At 42.7% G+C, this 23852-nt stretch overlaps 1 protein-coding gene across 1 annotated transcript in view; it reads left to right on the top strand.

The window, feature by feature from the left end:
- LOC115101552 (kin of IRRE-like protein 1) overlaps positions 1–23069 on the top strand; it is a 51189-nt gene extending 28120 nt beyond the window's left edge. Inside the window, exons 5-15 of the mRNA XM_029621024.2 lie at positions 404–554; positions 678–783; positions 12938–13086; positions 16755–16882; positions 17455–17581; positions 17822–17922; positions 18887–19103; positions 19382–19489; positions 19758–19885; positions 20759–20833; positions 22271–23069. Coding sequence (XP_029476884.2) covers positions 404–554; positions 678–783; positions 12938–13086; positions 16755–16882; positions 17455–17581; positions 17822–17922; positions 18887–19103; positions 19382–19489; positions 19758–19885; positions 20759–20833; positions 22271–22909 — 1929 coding nt within the window. The 3' untranslated portion in view covers positions 22910–23069. The remainder of the gene's footprint in view (positions 1–403; positions 555–677; positions 784–12937; positions 13087–16754; positions 16883–17454; positions 17582–17821; positions 17923–18886; positions 19104–19381; positions 19490–19757; positions 19886–20758; positions 20834–22270) is intronic.
- The last annotated feature ends 783 nt before the right edge of the window (positions 23070–23852 follow it).

Raw genomic sequence — 23852 nt, 5'->3', positions numbered from 1 at the left:
ATTCTGTAGTTTTTTTTTGTCATAGTTGCTTCTAGGGGGACATATTTGGGAGGGTATACTGTCACCTAGGTGTTTGTCCCCCTGTGTGCTGAGAGTATCAGGTTCTTGTTCAGTTCTGGCATGTAGGTCACCAGACTAGTACATGTCCCTTTGCCTGGAAATGATTGATCTCCTCCTCTAGGATGGAAGCTGTCATCGTTAAAATATGTGGATTCTATTGGGAGGATATAGGTAGCGCACATGAGGACATTTTTCTGTGTTGAGATAATTTCCTTATTCATTTCTAGCCAAATGTAAAATGTTCATGTTTTGACTCTCTCTCACTCTTTCTCTCTCTACCTCATCGACCACGCCCCCCTGTCACTCCTCTCTCTCTCTCCCCTCCTCGAAACCCCCACCCCAGGAGGTTCTCCCAGACAGAAAGAGGGTGACGACAAGGAGCTTCCTGCCCATCATCCCAGAGGACAAAGACACGGGACACAACTTCACCTGTGTGGCCAGCAACAAGGCTGTCCCAATGGGAAAATGCACCACCGTCACCCTCAACGTGCACCGTAAGTGTGTTTGTATGTGTGTATGTCTGTGTGTATGTGTGAATGTGTTTCAAGAAAATTTAATCTTTCTCTCTTTCTCCAACTCCCTCCTTCCCGCTCCCCCTCCCTCCCTCCATCCTGTAGACCCCCCCAAGGTGAACTTATCCATGGAGCCTCGGTCTGTCCTGGAGGGAGAGAGAGTCATCTTCACCTGCCAGGCCACCGCCAACCCTCCCATCATGGGTATCCGGTCAGTAGTAGTCTGATGTATGTGTGTGGCCACTTCCACCCCTACCGCCAAATATGGCGCTGTACAACGTGACCGGTCGGGAGTAGTCTACAGTACTAAGAGCAAAATAATCCTAACATGTTCACACCCTAATTGTAGTCTAACCAATACCCAAATGGAGATTCAGTGAAAATAAAAATCTGATCGATTTACCAAGACCAGTCTCCATGTTTGTCTCAGAGCGGCGCGAAAGGGTGCTGAAATAGTTGACAACACGCGGATAGGCTATTGCTTCAAATCCTATTATAACAATTGTATGACTTTGGGACTTTCAGTAAGCTACAATTAGTTGCCTTCATTAGCCTACTTTATTCCAAGATTTAGGTCATGGTAACCATTCAGATCACATTAACTTCGTCCGACGTTCGGATGGACCTGCACGAGCGTTTGAATTTGTGTACCTAACGCACTAACAAAAGTAGCTACTTGGACATAAATAATGGACATTATCGAACAAATCAAGCATTTATTGTGGAACTAGGATTCCTGGGAGTGCATTCTAATGAAGATCGTCAAAGGTAAGGGAATATTTATAATGTGGTTTCTGATTTCTGTTGACTCCAACATGGCGGATAATTATATTTATTTTCTGAGTGCCATCTCAGATTATTGCATGGTATGCTTTTTCCGTAAAGTTTTTTAAAAATCTGACAGCGGTTGCATTAAGTAGAGGTATATCTATATTTCCATGTCTAACAATTGTATTTATCCACATTTATAATGAGAATTTCTGTAAAATGATGTGGCTCTCTGCAATATCACCGGATGTTTTTGGAACTAGTAAACGTAACGCGCCAATGTATACTGAGATTTTTTTATATAAATATGAACTTTATCAAACAAAACATACATGTATTGTGTAACATGAAGTCCTATGAGTGTCATCTGATGAAGATCATCAAATGCTAGTGATACATTTTTTCTCTATTTGTGCTTTTTGTGACTCCTCTCTTTGGCTGGAAAAATGGCTGAATTTGTCTGTGAGTTGGTGGTGACCTAACATAATCATTTGTGGTGCTTTTTCTGTAAAGCCTATTTGAAATGGCTGTTGTCATATCATCCCGTTAACGGGATTGCAGCCCTAAGAAGTTTTTAACCCTCCCTTTGTTACACGCATAGACATTTCCATATATCTGTGTTAGATGCATGTGTGACATAACTCCACCAGTCCTATTCATGATATCATTTAAACATTTAATCAAACAATTAGTATATTTGAGTTTAACCACAATATTTGTTGTATTATTTGTTCTGTCTTTTCTGGTGGATTAACCTGAATTTGCAACCAACTATATTTTCAAGATGATTTCGTTTTCAAATAACCGAAAGTGAGCGGTTGTAATCTGAATAAAGGGGAAAAGGCCATTCTTGAACATGGGGTAAGACATTCTTATTAATTTGCTAGAGAACCAGTTTGGATTTAAGTATAACTTTTGTATGACTGACGCCTTTAGTGAGAGGTCTAATGCTTTAATATTTAATCATTTCTGTCCCCCGAATTCATATTCATTATATAAATAGGCCCATGTGCACCTTGATGTTTGAGAAGGAGGCGGGAAGACCCGGTTCACCAGAAACCCCTGATCCCCTTCGGACGCGGCCGTGCCTAACGGGGAAAGGGGGTGCGCCATGCGGCTGTGCCTAACTTTGAAAGGGGGATGGAACTGGTCGGGCGCAACCCATGCGACATAGAGGTGCGGGGAACCGAGCGAGAGCCGAAGCCAACCTCCGGGCCCATAACCCTACTCCGAGGGAAGGAAGAAGCGGAGGGCGTGGGCCCCCTACCCTACCCAGTCCTCAGAGAGATAGATACTCCCACCCTGCTTCATTGGTCTGTTTCGCTTGATGGCCCTCCGATCTGCACTTATTAGATGGCCCTCTGACCTGCAACCGTTTTCTACGGTTATATATATGTATTCCCTTTCTTGTAGTGTGTCTTATTGCCCGTTTTACTATCGTCCTGGGCTTATAGGTCGAGTCAATCCTTCATCAGATGAACCGCAACATGTCGGCTAAAGAGATTTAATTCATGAATGCTTTTGAAAGTTTTTAATATTGTGATAGTGAAGAGCAAAATTCCTCTCAAGAGAATTAACATTAGTTACACCAACTGGTAGGCTAATCACACAATTGTACAAAATGGTAAGAGAACTGGTGAAGGAAGTTAACCCTCTACATACACATTTTCACACCTACAGTAGCCGGGCTATTAAACGAATCGTTGGATAGCAGATCGGCTCTCAGAACTCATTAACAGGCGTTACTGTGTGTGTTTTGATATTCTCTCTCTCTTGCTGTCTTGGCCTATGAATGCTTGGCTATGAAAATCCAACTGAAATGTACTCCTAAGGTGCTGACCGGTTGCACCCTCAATAACCACTGTTTATATTATTATTTCTAAGTGACCCCAAACTTTCGAACGCTGGTGTGTTATGTCGGGAAAAAGTCAGTTATAAATTCTTCTGTCCTAGTTAAAAACAAGTTATGATCCAGTAGGCTTTGATTAAATTTCCAATGTCCTCACCCACGTGGAAATTATGTAAGAGTAATATATATGCTAATTATGTGATAGTTCGACCGAGAGAATGACATAAGTAAGTAATCAAGACGACTAGCTTAATTAAACCTTCACCATGTATATCTCACTAGGTCAGGGTATTTAAGCCTCCATATATCCACTAATATATCCATGATATTCATAATTTCCTTAAGTGCAGGAGGGTGATTAGTTTGTAGTGTGTTTTCCTTTACGGTCTATAGAGGTATTTAAACAGTATTATAATCTCCCACCATAATAATACAGTCTTGTGTTGCTTGTAGGGTTGATACATTATTATATATATTTTCAAAGGAGCGTGGATCATCATTATTTGGACCGTATAGGTTAATAAGTCATATCTGTTTATGATCCAATAACATATTTAAAATCATCCATCTACCTTGAGGATCTGCTTGGACAATTTACACATTTGGATCAAATTTACTATTAATTAATATCATCACGCCTTTTGAATTTCTTTGCCCATGGGCGAAGTATATTTCGCCCCCCGAGTTCTTTTTCCACAAAACTTAATCTAAAACTGTTGAATGGGTTTCCTGTAAACAATAGATATTATATTCCTTCTCTTTTAGCCAGGTAAATACTGATTGTCTTTTCTTATTATCTGATAAACCATTACAATTATAACTAGATATACTTATTTCACCAATTACAATCATGCGACAAGTTTCATTTCTATTTATCATAATATATGTTTGTAAACGTACCATTATAAAGTAACATGACGATTGAGTGTCTATATGGCTGTACCATGATATTTGCATTGCTACCTCAAAGTGGTCCCCACTATTCTACCCTCTAAAACCCCTCCTCATCCCGAGTTGGGTTGTCACCCCAAAGACCGGCAGATCAACCCCAACTCCCTGGATCCCATGGCTCCCGAGAGACCAGGAGACCTTCAAAAAGAGCACACGGTGCCACCCAGAAGCAGATCTAAAGCATTTCCAACGCCCTCACCTTGATTTGTATTTTAATATACATATTCAAAAATATATACTTAAAATTCTGCTTATCTAAATTTCCATTATTAGCCATTAATATTTGTAGTAATGTAGGCAGTTTATTCAAAGGATTGTTACCTCTTACCAGTATTGCCATTACAAAAATAAAATTTTGGCAAGCAATTATTATTTTAGGAAACAATTATTGTGATTCATCCTATATTGTCCCTAACATCTTTCACTCCCTCGCAACAGTTGTGGGACACACACACACACACACACACACACACACACACACACACACACACACACACACACACACACACACACACACACACACACTCAACCCCTTTCCCCCACAAACAACCATATACTCAGATTCTCAACAGTTGCACCATCCCAGAGCCCAACCTAAGAAAGGCTTTGACAATGAACGATTGTCACGTCTTAGGTGATGGAGATCAGATATACCCCCTTCCCCTGAAACATTCACACGCGGTCCCCCACATGTGGGTTAGAGCGTTGGACTAGTAATCCCCGAGCTGACAAGGTAAAAATCTGTAGTTCTGCCCCTGAACATGGCAGTTAACCCACTGTTCCTAGGCCGTCATTGAAAATAAGAATTTGTTTGTAATTGACCTGCCTCTTTAAATAAATGTAAAATAAAAATAAATTGTGACCATATTCCCAAGCATCTCTGTGCAGTCAGACCTTTGATGATTTTGTGCCACCAGGGTCACATAATGCTCTCTAAATGTCCAAGTGTGAACCCCCTCCCCATGGGTTACTGCAGCTAGTGTTGTCAGTACTGCCACTGCCTGGGTGGGTGTACCCCACTGGAATCCCCACCGGCTAGGTACAAGGTTGTCAAGGTTCTCATTAGCAGCTTTGAGAATTTACTTGAATATTATGCTCTCCCATGAGGGGGGAGAGCATTGGTCCTACAAAGCTTTGGCTTTGTAGGACCAACCCTGCCAGACAGGCTCAGAATCTTGAGGGGGTGGTGTTGCTTTGTAGGACCAACCCTGCCAGGTAGGCTCAGAATCTTGAGAGGGCTTTGGCATTGTAGGACCAACCCTGCCAGACAGGCTCAGAATCTTGAGAGGGCTTTGGCATTGTAGGACCAACCCTGCCAGACAGGCTCAGAATCTTGAGAGGGCTTTGGCATTGTAGGACCAACCCTGCCAGACAGGCTCAGAATCTTGACGAGGCGGTGTTGATTTGCAGGACCAACCCTGCCAGGTAGGTTCAGAATCTCGAGGGGGTGGTGTTGCTTTGTAGGACCAACCCTGCCAGACAGGCTCAGAATCTTGAGGGGGCGGTGTTGCTGTAGCAGGTCTTTCACCACATTCATCTTTCTGAATTGGCTGCGTATCGGCTACTTACAGTAGGCCCATAAAACAGATAAGGACTTCTCCTTCATGTATGGGTCTCTCAGGTGGGTGTCTAGGGTATAGGGTTGGGGAACATTCCATCATGATAGGGCAGTAAATAAATACATATTAATCATTTATTTTAAAATGTATATCCCATATCTGCACACAATTGAATGCTCTCTCTTATAACCCCTGCTCACAAACACACATGGGCTCTGGGATTTGCAACCTGCATAGTTTTTCAGTCACTTAACTCCACACTTTTCCAAACACAAAAACACACACCCCAAATGCGATCACAACACATACCCACGTACTGTGCCTTTTATATACCTCTGTGTTTTATCTCTACCATGTTCATTATTTTTGTGTTCGTTATTTATATTTGATGATGTATTATTTCACTAATTACCCTTTCTTCTAATACTGTCTTATCAATTTATGAAATACTGTAAATGGAAACTCTAAAACGAATTATTTTCTAACATTCCCTATCTAAAATGGTATATTGTAGTTATAGTGTATTTCTTTAACAATTGTTGTATTTGATTGCTTTTCTATATATATGTATATTTTTTTAGTGTGTGTTCCATTATTCAAATCTATGAGAACGTTGTAATATTTAGAATAGCCATGGAGTAGTCTTTGTGTCTCTGAGCATTTGGTTATCAATAAAACGGTTAATCGACAACGAGAGCTACACTTTTCCTTCGGGAACTGATCCTTCATGCCTGTTTTCGTGCCAGCAAGTCTTTTACCTAGGTTTTATTTAAAGATCAGTCGCCTCTCTGTCTGAAACGGTCTACACGTTCGAGTTGGATTTCGTTGACAGCTTCGCGTGGGATCTGAAGCGCTGTAAGGAGGAACTCCCTAACTACAGATTCAGGAACTTCTTTCGCTTGGATGCCAGTAAGTACCAGATTTTCTCTCATGGATCTAGTCTGTATGTCAAGTAAGGCTTCTCTCAGAACGGTGTTCTCCTTTTCAAGTTCATTAACATCGGTTTCAATCTTATTGACGGTCCCTTTTAGCTTGTTTGAATCTTTCTCCAATGTCGCAGATTTTTCGTCACTCATCTTGAGGCTCCCCTTCAAACTCCTTTATATCCTTACTGACTAATTCAAGTGTGCCCAGTTTGTCATTTATTGATTTTAACAGATCGGTTTCGACCTTTACCATTCTCGGTGGTGAATTTTTTAAATTGTCTGTAGAAAAGTCATGTTTTTGTTTCGGCATTAGTTCCCCTGTTTTACTCTCCGTCATGTTTGGATGTTACTTGTTTTCGTAATATGTGTTGATATATTTCTCTAGTCTCATGATTTGTTTTGTATTGTTATCCAGATTGAAGGTTATAACCAACCAGTTTGTGAAGTGCTAATATTTAGTCTAACTTACCGCTATTGAATATTACGTTTTTATCTTGAGGTGATCTACACTGCTGTTGGCGGCTCTGGCGGCTCTGGAAGATCCTGGCTGACCGGCGGTTCTGGCGGCTCTTTGCAGACTGGCAGCTCTCATGACAGACGGGAGACTCTAGCTGCTCTGGACAGACGGGAGACTCTAGCGGCTCTGGACAGGCGGGAGACTCTAGCAGCTCTGGACAGAAGGGCAGCTCAGGCGGCGCTGGGTAGACGGGCAGCTCAGGTGGCGCCGGGCAGACGGGCAGCTCAGGCAGCGCCGGACAGGCGGGAGACTCCGGCTGAGCTGGAGAGGAGGAAGGCTCTGGCAGCGCTGTACAGACGAGGCGCACTGTAGGCCTGGTGCGTGGTGCCGGCACTGGTGGTACTGGGCCGAGGACACGCACCTCAGGGCGAGTGCGGGGATCTGCCACCGGAGGGCTGATGCTCGGAGGTGGTACTGGATAGACCGGACCGTGCAGGCGCACTGGAGCTCTTGAGCACCGAGCCTGCCCAACCTTACCTGGTTGAATGCTCCCGGTCGCCCTGCCAGTGCGGCGAGGTGGAATAGCCCGCACTGGGCTGTGCAGGTGAACCGGGGACACCATGCGCAAGGCTGGTGCCATGTATACCGGCCCAAGGAGACGCACTGGAGACCAGATCCGTAGAGCCGGCATCATGGCACCTGGCACGATGCCCACTCTAGCCCGGCCGATCCGAGGAGCTGGTATGTACCGCACCGGGCTATGCACCCGCACTGGGGACACCGTCCGCTCCACAGCATAACACGGTGCCTGCCCGGTCTCACTCGCCCTCCGGTAAGCACAGTTGGAGCAGGTCTCCTACCTGGCTTCCCCACACTTCCTGTGTGCCTCCCCCAAGAAATTTTTGAGGCTTACTCTCAGGCTTCCATCCGCGCCGCCGTGCTGCCTCCTCATACCAGCGCCTCTACGCCTTTGCCGCCTCCAGCTCTTCTTTGGGGCGGCGATATTCTCCTGGCTGTGCCCAGGGTCCTTTCCCGTCTCTAGGATCTCCTCCCAAGTCCATTTTTCCAAATAGTTCTGCCTCTCTTGCTGTTGCTGCTTTTCACCACGCCGCTTGGTCCTGTTGTGGTGGGTGGTTCTGTAACGGCTTTCTTCCTGGGAAGGAGAGGCGGACCAAAACACAGCGTGGTTATAGTTCATGGTTCTTAAATAAGAGACACTTAACATGAACTAACTACAAAACAATAAACGTGAAAACCGAAACAGTCCTAACTGGTGCAGAAAACACAAAGATAGGAAACAACCACCCACAAAACCCAACACAAAACAGGCTACCTAAATATGGTTCCCAATCAAAGACAATGACTAACACCTGCCTCTGATTGAGAACCATATCAGGCCAAACATAGAAATAGACAAACCAGACACACAACATAGAATGCCCACCTAGCTCACGTCCTGACCAACACTAAAACAAGGAAAACACACAAGAACTATGGTCAGAACGTGACAGCTGTTCAGTCCGCCATCTAGCCTGCTCCCTTTTGAAAACATACTGTAGATGTCCAAAAAAAGTGGTGTCTTGGCACAACTTACCCTGTGTATGGGCAGGGGTGGAGCCAGAGTGGTGTCCGGGTTGACACTTGACACCTCTGACATCTGATTGGCTACCCCAAAATTGTATTCGCTACTGGCAGTATGATGCTGATTAACATCTCATTTCATCTCTTGTTGAAAGAAGATTCATGACGTTCTGTGGCGCATTTTTCAAATCGAGGATGAGGAAGAGAGAATATTAGTTGTGAGATACAGAAGAATAAGAAGAACATACAGAAGAAGAAGAGAGAATATTTCCACAGCTCCACAAGCTCTTTTCATGATTGGCGAAAGCATCATCAAGTGAGTTTTAAGGTTTAGCATCGGGTTTAGGTTTCCTGAACAACTTTTACGAAAGTTGAGTCGCTGTGTAAGTTAATGTTAGACCTTTGGCTCCATTAACAAACAGGCAGTTCACTTTTTTGGTCTCCTGTGGAAGCTTTCTAACTTTGTATCTGGCTCGAACGTTCATCTCAAGTGGCTTGCAGTTCAGAAAGAGCTGTATCCACAGCGGCAGCCCAGGGAACTACGGAGACTTACGGATGTAAGGTGGGCATGCAGATACATGGCATGACGTAATCTGAGGGACAGGCTTCCAGCAGTTCTGAGAGTGCTACAGGATATCACACTTGAAAATAGTGGTGATAGATCAGTGGAGGCAAGGGGCATTCTTTCTCAGATAGATTTATATTTCATAGGACTTTAAGTTACCTTTTGTAACTTGGTGATGCCAAATGTCTTTCTGACATGCTCCAATCAAGCTCTCTTGACCTAGCAAGGGCTGTGGATCTAGTACGTGCCCTTACAGACACATTACAGGACTACAGAAGTGAGGGTTACAATGGAAAGAGGTTGAAGATATTGCAGAGCACTGCAAAATAAATGTACAAACAGTGAGTAAAAGAGCCTAAAACAAGCTTAAGATTTCACAACTTATTGATGATGAGCACTGTAATTACAGAAAATTGTGACTAAAGTGATGGTGAGAGCTTCCATAGAGCTATCTTTTATCAGGTGCTTGACAGTCTCACAGCTGAGCTGCAGAGGTGTTTCCAAAGAAGAATTGCAAGATAATGCAAAGGGGTCCAGTCTCTCAACCCAAAGAGGACAACATTCTTGAACCAAGCGGCTTCTTGATAGGAGAAAAGTGGAAGGGACAGACCGTCTACTCTCCTTGACTTAGTTGTGTTTCTAGAACCTTATAAAGAGGTCTTCCATGAGCTATTTCCACTTTGTACGATTTCTGTTGTTACACCAGTCAGCAGTGCTTCTTGTGAGAGAAGCTTCTCAGCTTTAAAATGGATTAAAACCCACTTTAGGACAACGATGGTTGATGACAGGTTAAGTCACCTCTGAATTCAGTGTTGAGTGAAGGAGGGCACGCTCCCTCAACATGGATGACTTTGTGAAACACTTTGCCAGTTCTCACCAGAACCACAGAATTATGCTGTTTTAAACCTACCTAGGATCATTTGTCACTTAGGTGGTCCCTCTGGTCATGATTAAAACCTGCACTGTGTACTAGCTACTAGCTAGCTACACTGACATTCTAAAATGATACATCCAAAGGGTATCACGTCACACAGATTTAATTTGGTCTTGATTAGGCCAATTCCAAAACGTTCTTTGCTATTAGTTAACATAATATATATGAGCATAAATATGATACGTTTGTAATATTGATGGGCACCAAAATTATTTTTATTTTTCAATTCCATTTCTGCTTGATACCTGGTATGTCAAATTGCAGTGTGTTTTTAAACTATGCAATTTATGTAACACACAAATGCTATCTTATCTCCTTGGTGCTTGAGCTTTGTTTTCTGAAAATATTTTGGATGTTCAACACTTATAGATTCAGATTATATTCATGAAAACAAAGTGACCTAAGACTCTTCAGTGTGTGTGTGTGTGTGTGCGTGTGTGCGTGTGTGCGTGTGTGCGTGTGTGCGTGTGTGCGTGTGTGTGTGTGTGTGCGTGTGCGTGCGATATTGAGCTGCAGTTCCGAGGTAGAGACATTGACTATTCATAGTATGTTAAAGCATTCTAGTGAAGTAACCCTTTTGGACCACACTATCTGTCACATTGAATTCTAGTGAAGTAACCCTTTTGGACCACACTATCTGTCATATTGAATTCTAGTGAAGTAACCCTTTTGGACCACACTATCTGTCACATTGAATTCTAGTGAAGTAACCCTTTTGGACCACACTGTCACATTGAATTCTAGTGAAGTAACCCTTTTGGACCACAATATCTGTCACATTGAATTCTAGTGTAGTAACCCTTTTGGACCTCACTATCTGTCACATTGAATTCTAGTGTAGTAACCCTTTTGGACCACACTGTCACATTGAATTCCAGTGAAGTAACCCTTTTGGACCACACTATCTGTCACATTGAAGAACTCCTGGTTAAGTGAATTATCACTTCTACCTCTAATCAGCAATCATAGGATTCACTCATGCTCCTTAGATGCCACGTTAGGTTACACACAACTTTTCTGTCATGGTCTAATGACCCCCTGAAGTAGCCTTGGCAACCCCATGTATAGAACTCTAGTTCCGCCATTCGGTATGGGGTAAGTTGAGCAAAGGGACAGGCTAAGTTGAGCCGGGGTAAGTGGGTGATGTTGAGCAAAGGGACAGGCTAAGTTGAGCCGGGGTAAGTGGGTGATGTTGTCCTGTGACATGGAATGGGGTTGTAGATCAGCTTTAATATTGCAGATAGATTGTAGCTTCCATCTATGTAATTGTCTGCATCATTTCCAATCCCCCAAGCTGTCATCAAGGCAAATGGTGGCTACTTTGAAGACGCTAAAATATAAAATGTATTTTGATTTGTTTAACACTTTCTGGCGACTACATGATTCCATATGTGTTATTTCATAGTTTTGATGTCTTCACTAATATTCTACGTTGTAGAAAATAGTAAAAAATAAAGAAAAACCATTGAATGAGTAGGCGTGTCCAAACTTGACTGCTACTGTATATATAGACATCTTTTTAAAATAGGTTTTGCTTTATTATTTTCCTCTAACCCTACCACCCCTCCCCTAATTGGAGTAAACTAATGAAAAACAACACATACTATATACATTTTACAGACACAATCTATTTTACAATAGTTATCTTTTTGTTTTTATTCCTATCCTATTGTAATGTATATTGTAAATAATATATATGCCTACATTCAGATATAGATCTCTTTGTTCAATATCACTTACTCTTCCATTTTGCGACCAGTTGTTTGGGACAGGGAGGTTGTTTCAATGTGCCAATTTGTAGGCAAATTCTCTTTAGTTGAGGCCACTAAGTCCATAAAACAAGATTCTTGATATGTTTAGCAAGCTCAGACTCCGTGTCCTCTTTCACACGGGTTCATGTTTGTTTTCTTTTTCTTCAGTGTCATTCAGTCAATGTATTTCATCCATTGTTGCTGCTCAAATGGACTTCTTCCCTTCTCTCACTTCCTTGGCTGCTCTCTCAAGAACGTCAAGGGGGGCTAGACCCCGGCTGGTTTTATGTTTGGCATACACGGGGCACGATGATTTCTGCTCTGTTACAATACAAATGCACTATCTTGAGTTCATATGCATTAATCATTGCAAAAATACTATACATGTTACGCATATTATGCATAAAACTGACAAAATGCCATCCTCATTTGTATGGGGTATGGTTCCCATTGGCTCAACTTACTCCATGAACATTGACTCAACTTACCCAAATGCAAACATTTTGACTATATTAGCCAACACTGCTACAAGGATACACTTTAATGCTAGGTTTAGGACCTCATACTTTATCTTATGGAGACCCCAACTGATGTACAAAACAATATTAAAACTATCTACGTTGGTTTAGAGGGTAGCCTCATGAAACCTATAACACATTAATTTGACTTTGTGAAAATCTGTTTTTTTGGACCTCCATGAAATGATGACCTCTTCCTAAATATTTGGTTAAATTATAAATGCTGTGTATGGTTTCCTAGAAACAATGGGTGGCTCAACTAACCATTTGGCTTAATTTACCCTACTCTCCCCTATCGGCAAAACGTAGTAAAACATTTTGCAACAGAAAACCAAAAACAAGCATTTCATATTGGACAAGTTCAGGTAGTCCCTCCCCGTTTCAGTCTGTTTTCTTCCATTTGATGTCTTGTGAATACAACCTGTGAAAGTGTATCTGTTTGTGCTATGTGAACATGTACTGTAGTGAAGATCAGTGTTGCTATGTGACACCTGTGTCTCTCTCAGGTGGGCGAAGGGTGGTGTTCTCCTGGAGGGGGCGAGGGAGAGTGTGTTTGTGACCCCAGTAGACCACTCCTTTCACACCGAGCCGGTCTCCTGCTCTGTGTTCAACGCTGTGGGACACACCAACCTCAGCATCGTGGTCGATGTACACTGTGAGTCAGACTATTAGATGTTATTGTCCTCTGAAGAGGAAATTCATTTCCACAGCTCATACATTTGCATATCAAGACCAACAAACACATCACCTAGACTTGTCATTTACAGTTCCAAACCTCCATACACTTAAGACAGCAGATAAACATATAGAAGACTGAGACCGCACATTAGTCTGTTGTCTGTTTATCTGCTTTCTTTTCTACTGTATCTGTCTGTCTGTCCGTCCATCTATCCCAGGGCATGCAGGGCATGTGACCCCCCCCTCATTTGTAGAATTGCAGTAAATTAGCTTAAAAACAGCAACATTTTATCTCAGCCCCCGTGGTCCAACTCGTCCCAAACCATGCTGCCGAGTGGCAGTACCTGGTTCGAATCTAGGCTGCATAACATCTGGCTGTGATTGGGAGTCCCATAGGTTGGCGCACAATTAGCCCAGCGTTGTCCGGGTTTGGCCAGGGGTAGGCCGTCATTGTAAATAAGAATTTGTTCTTAACTGACTTGCGTAGTTAAATAAAGGTTCAATAGATATACAAATCTCAATTGGGTTGAGATCGGGTGATTGTGGAAGCCAGGTCATCTGATGCAGCACTCCATCACTCTCCTTCTTGGTCAAATAGCCTGGAGGTGTGCTGGGTCATTGTCCTGTTGAAAAACAAATGACAGTCCCACTAAGCAGAAACCAGATGGGATAGCATATCGCTGCAGACAGTGTCACCAGCAAAGCACCCCCACACCATTACACCTCCTCCATGCTTCTCAGTAGGAACCACACAAATAAAATACATTTTATTGGTCACATACACGTGATTAGCAGATGTTATTATGGGTGTAGCGAAATGCTTTTGCTTCTAGCTTCGAACACCTACATGCGGAGATCATCTGTTCATCTACTCTGCGTCTCACAAAGACACGGCGGTTAGAACTAAAAATCTCAAATTTGGACTCATCAGACCAAAGGATTTCCACCAGTCTCTGCAAGTCTCTTCTTATTATTGGTGTAATTTAGTAGTGGTTTCTTTGCAGCAATTCGGCCTGATTCACACAGTCTCCTCTGAACAGTTGATGTTGAGATGCGTCTGTTACTTGAACTCTGTGAAGCATTTATTTGGGCTGCAATTTCTGAAGCTGGTACATTTAATGTAGTGATGCACCGATATGACATTTGTGGCCGATTCTGTTATCAGATATTACAAGTTTTTGCTGCCTTTTAAGCATTCTAGTACAGTTAAATAGTTAACAGACACACATGGACGCAGCGGTCTAAGGCACTGCATCTCAGTGCAAGAGTCCCTGGTTCGAATCCAGGCTGTATCACATCAGGCTGTGATTGGGAGTCCCACAGAGCGGCACAAAATTGGCCCAGCATCGTCCAGGCCATCATTGTAGATAAGAATTTGTTCTTAACCTTCTTGCCTAATTAAATAAAGGTTATACACACACACACCACACTGACCAAAACGTTATTTTGTTGGCATTTACGTATGTCCCCATTACCAGTAAAACATAATCAAAACCTATTTCTTTCACTTACTTGCTGTGCTGTTTCGTTGTTCATTTGTTCAGTCGTTTCATTCTCAACGAGGATTTCTATTGAACGCCATTTGGGTCTTTGCATGTCCAAAAAGATACACGTCAAATAACACTTGTCTCACGCACCTACAGTGCTGGTCATAAAAAAAAGCTAGCTAGCTCATGGATATAAACAATGTAGTTCTTCCTCAAAACATAGCATACCGACATAATCTGTTTCAGTAGCTAAAGTTAGCTAGCTAACTATCTAGCTAGGTGTCATCATCAAGAATAACCCTAATTTATAAGTCAGTTCTTATTTGATTAATGGTTGTCAGACCCATCTATGTGATACTAGCCACAATAATGATTAGCCACAATAGTGGACTTTGCGCTTAGCCTTCAATATAAATGTATGGCATAATTCTACTATTTGTATTAATTTGCATCACTGTCAATGCCATGCTTTTATTTTGAAGGCAACCCGCAAATTCCACTATTGTGCCTAATCCTTATTGTGTTTAGCTTCACAACACATAACCCAGTCCGGTCGAGCCTCACGTGCCAGATGAAGCTAGCTGTCTGCTTATAACGTTAGCTTTGGGCAACAGGGTTAAGTAGCTGGCTAGCTATTTATTTTCATGAACTAAAGTTCAATTTCAATAGGCGAACAACAAGTGGCAACCTAGCTAATACTTACAAGGATTCCTAAATCATTGCTAAGAATAATGAAAATGACTGCAGTTTTTACTGGTCATTGATTTCAGGCTGGCTAGGTACCAAGCTAAACCTCGCTAACCCAGATGTTGCGGTCGAACAAATGATGCTTTATTGCCAACTCGGTATTGTAAACTCATCGTTCTTGGCTGGTATTTGCTTGTTTGCAGACTTTTTTGTACAGCTTTGACAGTGCTACTGTATCTTTTTTGATACACAAAGACCCAAACGGTGTTCCATAGTATGTATATCATGAAGCTAATAGCAGTGACGCTACTACTGTCTATCTCTGGTAGGGCAACGTCTGAAAAATGGTTGAGCACTGGTACACACTACCAAGTGCACTAACATCACCCACGACAGAGAACGGTTGATTATCAAGGGCAATGAATTCCATTATCTTGGCTTTAATGGATTTCACTATTAAGTTGTCTCACTGAAAATGTCTTACTCTTTCAAATTACTGCTTGACTGCTTGATCCACACAGCAGACATTGTGGCAGACAATGAAAAAATTGGCAGACAACATTTTACGTGGCATCATTACATCCTGTACCTATATTATATAGGTATGCACGGTAGCTTTGACATCGATTTTTAACATCGCCGTTAAACTAGACATCGGGCCGATACCGATGTTGGCATTTTTAGCTAATGTCGTCCGATTCCGATATGTTCACCGATATATCGTGCATCCCTACTTTAATGAACGTATCCTCTGCAGCAGAGGTAACTCTGGGTCTTCCTTTCCTGTGGCAGTCCTCATGAGAGCCAGTTTCATCAAAGCACTTGATGTTTTTTGCGACTGCACTTTAAGAAACTTTCAAAGTTCTTGAAATGTTCCATATTGACTGACCTTCTCTTAAAGTTATGATGGTCTGTCGTTTCTTTTTGCTTATTGGAGCTGTTCTTGCCATAATATGGACTTAGTCTTTTAGCAAATAGGGCTGTCTTCTGTATACCCCCCTACCTTGTCACAACACAACTGATTGGCTCAAACACATTAAGAAGGAAATAAATGTCACAAATAAACTCTTAACAAGGCACACCTGTTAATTGAAATGCATTCCGGGTGACTACTGTACCTCATGTAGCTGGTTGAGAGATTGCAAATAGTGTGCAAAGCAGTCATTAAGGCAAAGGGTGGCTACTTTGAAGAATCTCAAATATATTTGGATTTGTTTAACACATTTCTTTGGTTACATCATGATTCTATATGTGTTATTTCATAGTTTTGATGTCTTCTATATTATTCTGCAATGTAGAAAATAGTAAAAATAAAGAAAAACCCTTGAATGAGTATGTGTGTCCAAACTTTTGACTGGTACTGTATATGTCTGCCTATATTTTATATTTATAGGCAAGTCAGTTAAGAACACATTCTATTTTATATACCTGTTGTATACCTACTGTATCTATCTGTCTGTCTGTCTGTCAGATGGTCCTATCCTGAAGGGGGCGCTCACACCGATTACAGTGGACATTGACTTTGACGCCAAACTCAATTGCAAGTGGGCCGGAAACCCTCCACTCACACTCACCTGGACCAAGAAGGGATCGAACATGGTGAGAACTGAGAAGCTATCCTCTGCTATAAATCCTGGGTTGGGGTCAAATCCATTTAAATGAATTCAATTCAGTAAATAATTCTAATTCAAATTTTTCGCAATGCTTGTCTATGAGAAACAATTGGGAATTGGAATTTCACTTTACTTACACAATTGACTGAAATAAAATGGAATTGACCCCAGCACTGCTGCTATCCAGGACCCTGAAACCCCATATCGGGACCTCCATATCCATTCTACCAGTGCTTGACTTGGACTGAAAGAGGTGCCAGATGTAACTCATTTTGGGTGCTGGTACTCTTTATATTTAGGTCCTGGTAATCATCACATTTAAGGTTAATATTGCCCACCGGCCCAATTTAAATACCCTAAACCCATAAAAGGAGCACTACATTGAACCTTGTCCCACCTGCACTTCTTACTCTCCCCAAACCTAAATCTAACCCCCCCAATTCAACTAATGTTGAACTCCTAACCTATATCTCCCTTCCTCCCTCCCTTCCTTTACAACTCGGTTCCTTCTAATCTCCCTCCCGTACGTGTGTGCGTGCCTGTGTGTGTCCTTTTCAGGTCCTTAGTAACAATGAGGAGCTGGTCCTGAAGTCCGTGAGCCAGGCAGACGCGGGCCAGTATGTGTGTAAGGCTATCGTCCCCAGGATCGGAGTGAAAGAGACTGAGGTCTATCTTATAGTCAACGGTCAGTTAGAGTACAGCCGTGTATAGTGTATACACACACACACACACACACACACAGTGTTACTTTTAACATTACTGCCCTTTCGATTCTGCTGTTATTACTTCTGGGCCCATATTCATAAAGTGTCTCAGAATGCTGATAAAGGATTAGGTTCCCCTTGTCTACCACACATTTCCCCTCATTATCACTTGTTTTGTCATGAGTGGAGTCTAACTGGCTGTATCTGTCTGTCTCACCCAGGCCCTCCCATCATCTCCAGCGAACCAGTGCAGTATGCAGTGAGAGGGGAGAGAGGAGAGGTCAAGTGCTATATCGCTAGCACCCCTCCACCCGATAAGATTGTAAGTGGAGTGAACTCTGTGAGATATCCTATGAAATATCTGTAACACTTCATAATAACTTATTAATTGTAAGTCTTTGTGAAAAGAGCGAGTGAATGCATGAATAGTAGCTGTACTGACAACACGGAGTGTGAGAGGGGGATGATGTGAGAGTGAAGGGGAGAGTAAAATTCTGTACCTTTCAGTATTGATTATCCACTACACCAGCAGAGACATGACAGAAATCTGTGCTTTATTAAAAAAGTCTCCACTCCTGCCTTTTAGTGGTTACATCCCAAATGGCACCATATTCCCTTTATAGTGCACTACTTTTGACCAGAGCTCTGAAAGTAGTGCACTATAAAGGGAATAGTGAGACATTTGTGACAGCCAGTGGGAGCTTGGAGCATATAGTGTGATACGACATTATAGTTTTAACTTAATGCAGAGAAAGAGGACCTATGAAATATGGCGCTGTGTACGTGTGAGAAAGGAGACAGGGGGCTGGTGAATGGGAGGGAGGGAAGAGGAGGGGATAAGTTCAAATCTTTTATTTCTTTTTCTGCCTCCTCCAGTCTCTTTGCCTTTTTCATTTTGGGGGGTTTAAAGGTACATTAGTACAACATGTTTGATGTATTTATGCTCCATATTTAATAGTTTAACTACTTCAGCAGATTTACGGTAGAAAAAGTCTGCTAGATTCTTTATTGCTTGTGTACACCTGCCTCGGTGTGTGTGTGTCTGCATGCATGCGTGTGTCCTTGGGTGTGTTTGTGTTAAAGACACGGAACCCAATGTATTGTGTGTGTGTGTGTGTGTGTGTGTGTGTGGTGTTTGGGGGGGGGGGGGGGGGTGTATGTATGGTTATATGAGTACTTATGTGTTGTGTTTGAATATACAGTATGGCTGTATAAACCGATGTTCTATTCTCCATTGACTCACAGTTTTTATTGTTGTGCGTGCATGTGTGTTTGACTCCTCTCAGGTGTGGGCGTGGAAGGAGAACGTGTGGGAGAAGGAGAAGGGGACTCTGCTGGAGAGGTACACGGTGGAGCAGAGTAAACCTCACTCCCAGGGAGGGGCTGTCCTCTCCACCCTCACCATCAACAACGTCATGCAGTCTGACTTCCACTCTCCGTACAACTGCACCGCCTGGAACGCCTTCGGACCGGGGACTATGATCATCACCTTGGAGGAGAAAGGTACACCTTAAAGCTGGCTGGATTCATCCCCTGAAGAGGCGATCCCCGGGTCCATCACTTGCCCCTTTCTTCTCTGTTTCCAACACTAATCTCCCTCTCTCATTCATGTATGTATCTATCAATATCTAAATAAAATACATAAAGAGGAGGGAATTCCACTCCACAGCCACACCTTAAAAAGTAAGTCACTTTGGATAAAAGTGTCTGCTAAATGGCATATATTAGCATTATATGGTGGTATAACCATGTGTCTCTGTCTGTCTCGTCTCTGTGTACAGAGATAGTTCCAGTGGGGATTATAGCTGGTGGAACAGTAGGATCCTGCATCCTGCTCCTGATCTTTCTGCTGGCTCTGGCCTTCTTCCTCTACCGCCAACGAAAAGGCAGTGAGTATTGTACCAATCAGCTACCACGCCCTCTGCATGCAACATCTCTCTGTGTGTGCATGTCTGTGTGTCTGTCATTCATATAGGACGTGTCCTAAAAATCACCTGATTCCCTTTATAGTGTACTATTTTTGTTCAGGGTGCCATTTGATACAGGCCACATGTCTGTCATTGAATAGGTGTGTTTTGTTGTATATGTTTGTGTGTGTGCATGCGTACATGTTTGTGTTTGTGTTTGACAACAGCCTCTGTCTTGTTTGGGTTCCAGGTCGACGTGGGGTCACTCTGGGGAAGCCAGACATCAAGGTGGAGACGGTCAACAAGGAGACACACAGTCTGGAGGAGGAGTCAGGGAGCATTTCCACGGCAACACGCATGGTCAAGACCATGTACTCCGTGAGTACCCCACAACACCCACCTCTATAATACAAATCAAACTTTATTTAAAGGGCAATTGTTTTGACAAAGGAGCGCGTCTCCTCAACAACAAAAAAAATGTGCCAACTATACCATGTTGAAGGGAATCAAAGTGCAGTCCTGAACCTTTCTTTACTTTTGCTGTTTATTTCAAGTGCATTTAGACTTTATAGTAAAACAAAACAATTAAGGATAAGGGGGACATGGATAGAGTGTTTATGTTATCTTTTACCTGAAGACTTCTCACAGGCTGAGGGTGTGTCCCAAATAGCACTCTATTCCCTGTGACAAAACAAGCAAGTATAGTGTAAAGAATCATTGTGCCATCTAACCGCTGTGAAATATATTTTCCATAACCAAAAATATTATATTTCAGCTGGTTGAAACTACAAAACCGAAAGTAAAAGACTCAAAAACTCAACTTAAGAACGGGAAGCATAGAAATAGCACACACTGAACTGATCTACGGCTTCTTATTCTTGCTTTCAATGATAATGACAGATCTATAACTCACATTTCTATGTGAATTTGGTTGGGTCGCCCAAAAAGTGACCTATTGCAGCTTTAAGACACAAAGTGTTATAGAAGCTATAAGGTGCTGAAGCATTTAATTGTTGTTTGAGAACAAACCACTGACTGAGTTCCCCCTTATGAGCTGCATAGCCCCGGCTATAACATTTTTAACTGTAGTCAACAAACATTCATCAAATAACATTTATATTGTTTTCATCATATGAAAAACCTGATATTCTGTTTTCCTCTTCCTTCCCTCCTTTCTCTCTCTCCCTGTGTGTGTTTTGTTGTTTGATGGTTTAGTTTCTGCCCTCTGTCTCCCTCTCTCCCTCCACTCAGCCATTCAAAGACGATATGGATCTGAAGCAGGACCTGCGCAGTGAGCTCGATACCCGCGAGGACTACGAACTGAAGGTGAGCAACTCTCTCTCTCTCTGCTACTCACTTCATACAACCTACCTCAAAACAACAAACATCTGGGGAGGCAGGGTAGCCTAGTGGTTAGAGCGTTGGACTAGTAACCGGAAGGTTGCAAGTTCAAACCCCTGAGCTGACGAGGTACAAATCTGTCATTCTGCCCCTAAACAGGCACTCACTGTTCCTAGGCTGTCATTGAAAATAAGAATTTGTTCTTAACTGACTTGCCTAGTCAAATAAAAATAAATCTCATACATTCAGTGCCTTCAGAAAGTATTCACACCCTTTGAGGTTTTCTACATTTTGTTACAGCCTGAATTTAAAATAGTCACTGTCGAAAGGTTTACAAATTAATAAAAAATGAAAAGCTGAAATATCTTGAGTCAATAAGTATGATTCAACCCCTTTGTTGTGTGCCTAAATAGGAAATAAATGCTAACAAGTCACATAATAAGTTGCATGGTCTCACTCTGTGTACAATAATAGTGTTTAACATGATTTTTGAATGACTAACTCATCTCCCCACACATGCAATTACCTGTAATGTCCCTTAGTTGAGCAGTGCATTTCAAACACAGATTCAATCAGACCAGGGAGGTTTTCCAACTTAATGTCCTAAATACAAAATGTTATGTTTGGGGCAAATCCAACACAACATATCACTGAGTACCACTCTTCATATTTTCAAGCATGGTGTTGGCTAGATCATGTTATGTGTATGCTTATCATCAGCAAGGACTAGGGTGTTTTTTAGGATAAAAAGAAATGGAATAGAGCTAAGCACAAGCAAAATCCTAAAGGAAAACCTGCTTTAGTCTGCTTTCCAACAGACACTGGGAGACAAATTCACCTTTCAGCAGGACAATAACCTAAAACACAAGGCCAAATATACTAGTTACAGTTTTGACTTAAATCGGATTGAAAATCTATGGACTAGAAAATGTTTAGCAATGATCCACAATGAACTTGCCAGAGCTTCATTTTTTTTTTAATGAAAATGTGCAAATATTGCACAATCCAGGTCTGCAAAGCTCTTAGAGACTTACCAAGAAAGACGCCAAATGTGATTCTAACATGTATTGAAAATGAGATATTTCTGTATTTCATAAACATTTCTAAAAACAAGTTTTCACTTTGTCATTATGGGGTATTGTGTGTAGATGGGTGACTGTATACAACACAATACACATAAACCCATCGCACAAATTATCACATTGACTACCTAACCTCAAATATGCTCACATCTCAAATGTAAACACTCATGTAAGCTTGAAAAAAGCTCACTATCGCCTCACCTCTATCCTTAGGACAGTACAATGCACAACTAACACACAACATATCAAACATGACTAGCTCACACCTCAAATAATGCTCAAACCTCACATTTTAACCCATGTAAAAATCTCACTATTTCCTCATCATCTCTATTCTTAGGATCCGACGAACGGCTACTACAATGTCCGCGCGACCACCCACGACGATGCCAGGCCGTCGTCCCGCTCTATGATGTACCAGGGAGAGTTCCGGAACTCCAACCCCCTGGGGGGAGCTACAGGGGCTAACTCCAGTGGACCACCAGGGGGCCCCGGTGGGGCGGTGGTGGCAGGAGGGGTCCCGGGGAATCCGGGGTCACGGGCAGGGTGCTACGACCCCCGACCTCCATCCAGGATGTCTCATACTAGCTACGCCCAGTTCAACACCTTCACTAGGGCTGGGCAGAGCCAAGCACCGCCCAACGTCACCCATCCCTCCCATCCCACTTCACAGACCAGCGAATTCCCCGGTGACTGCGGCCTATTGGACAGCAACACTCAGCTCACCTATGACAACTACGGCTACCCCGCCAAGTATCCCACCTATCGGATGGGCTTTGCCCCGCCCCCGGAAGTAGGGCCAGCCTATGAGATGTACCCGACTGGACAAGGGGTGGGACCAGGGCCAGTCCAAGGACTAGGTCCTGGTCCAGAAACTCTGCTTGGGAAGTATGGTACCTCCACCCGCTTCTCCTACTCCTCTCCTCCTGGTACTGACTACAATCAGAGACACACGCAGAGGATGCAGACACACGTGTGATTGATGTATTGTGTAGTACACAGTGGTTTTCATACACACAGATACGTGCATACAGTGCATTCGGAAAGTATTCAGAACCCTTGACTTTTTCCACATTTGGTTATGGTACAGCCTTATTCTAAAATGGATTAAATCATTTTTTCCCTCAATATTTTACACACAATACCCCATAATGCAAAAACAGTTTTTTTTTTTTTGCACATTTATAAAAAAATGAAATATCACATTTACATAAGTATTCAGAACGTGACGCTTGGCATTCAATCCAAGCGTCACGGCATTCAATCTTGGTTTCATCAGACCAGAAAATCTTGTTTCTCATGGTCTGAGAGTCCTTTGGGTGCCTTTTGGGAAACTCCAAGCAGGCTGTCATGTGCTTTTTACTGAGGAGTGGCTTCCGTATGGCCACGCTACCATAAAGGCCTGATTGGTGTAGTGCTGCAGAGATGGATGTTCTTCTGGAAGGTCCTCCCACCTCCACAGAGGAACTCTGGAGCTCTATTAGAGTGACCCCTTGACCCCGGGTTCTTGGTCACCTCCCTGACCAAGGCCCTTCTCCCCGATTGCTCCGTTTGCCGGGTGGCCAGCTCTAGGAAGAGTCTTGGTGGTTCCAAACGTCCTCCATTTAATAATGATGGAGGCCACTGTGTTCTTGGGGACCTTCAATGCTGCAGAAATGTTTTGGTACCCTTCCCCAGATCTGTGCCTCGACACAAACATGTCTCGGTCTGTACGGATATGCACTGTCAACTGTGGGACCTTATATAGACAGGTGTGTGACTTTCAAAATCATGTCTAATCAATTGAATGTACCACAGGTGGAGTTTAGACACATCTCAAGGATGATCAATGGAAACAGGATGCACCTGAGCTCAGTTTTGAGTCTCATAGCAAAGGGTCTGAATACTTATGTAAATGAGGTAATTTAGTTTTTTATTCGCAA

This window comes from Oncorhynchus nerka, linkage group LG20 (assembly GCF_034236695.1).
Source record: "Oncorhynchus nerka isolate Pitt River linkage group LG20, Oner_Uvic_2.0, whole genome shotgun sequence".
NCBI classification, from domain to species: domain Eukaryota; kingdom Metazoa; phylum Chordata; class Actinopteri; order Salmoniformes; family Salmonidae; genus Oncorhynchus; species Oncorhynchus nerka.
Note: the sequence above shows the minus strand (reverse complement) of the source record. Positions and strands in the feature narration are given on the sequence as shown.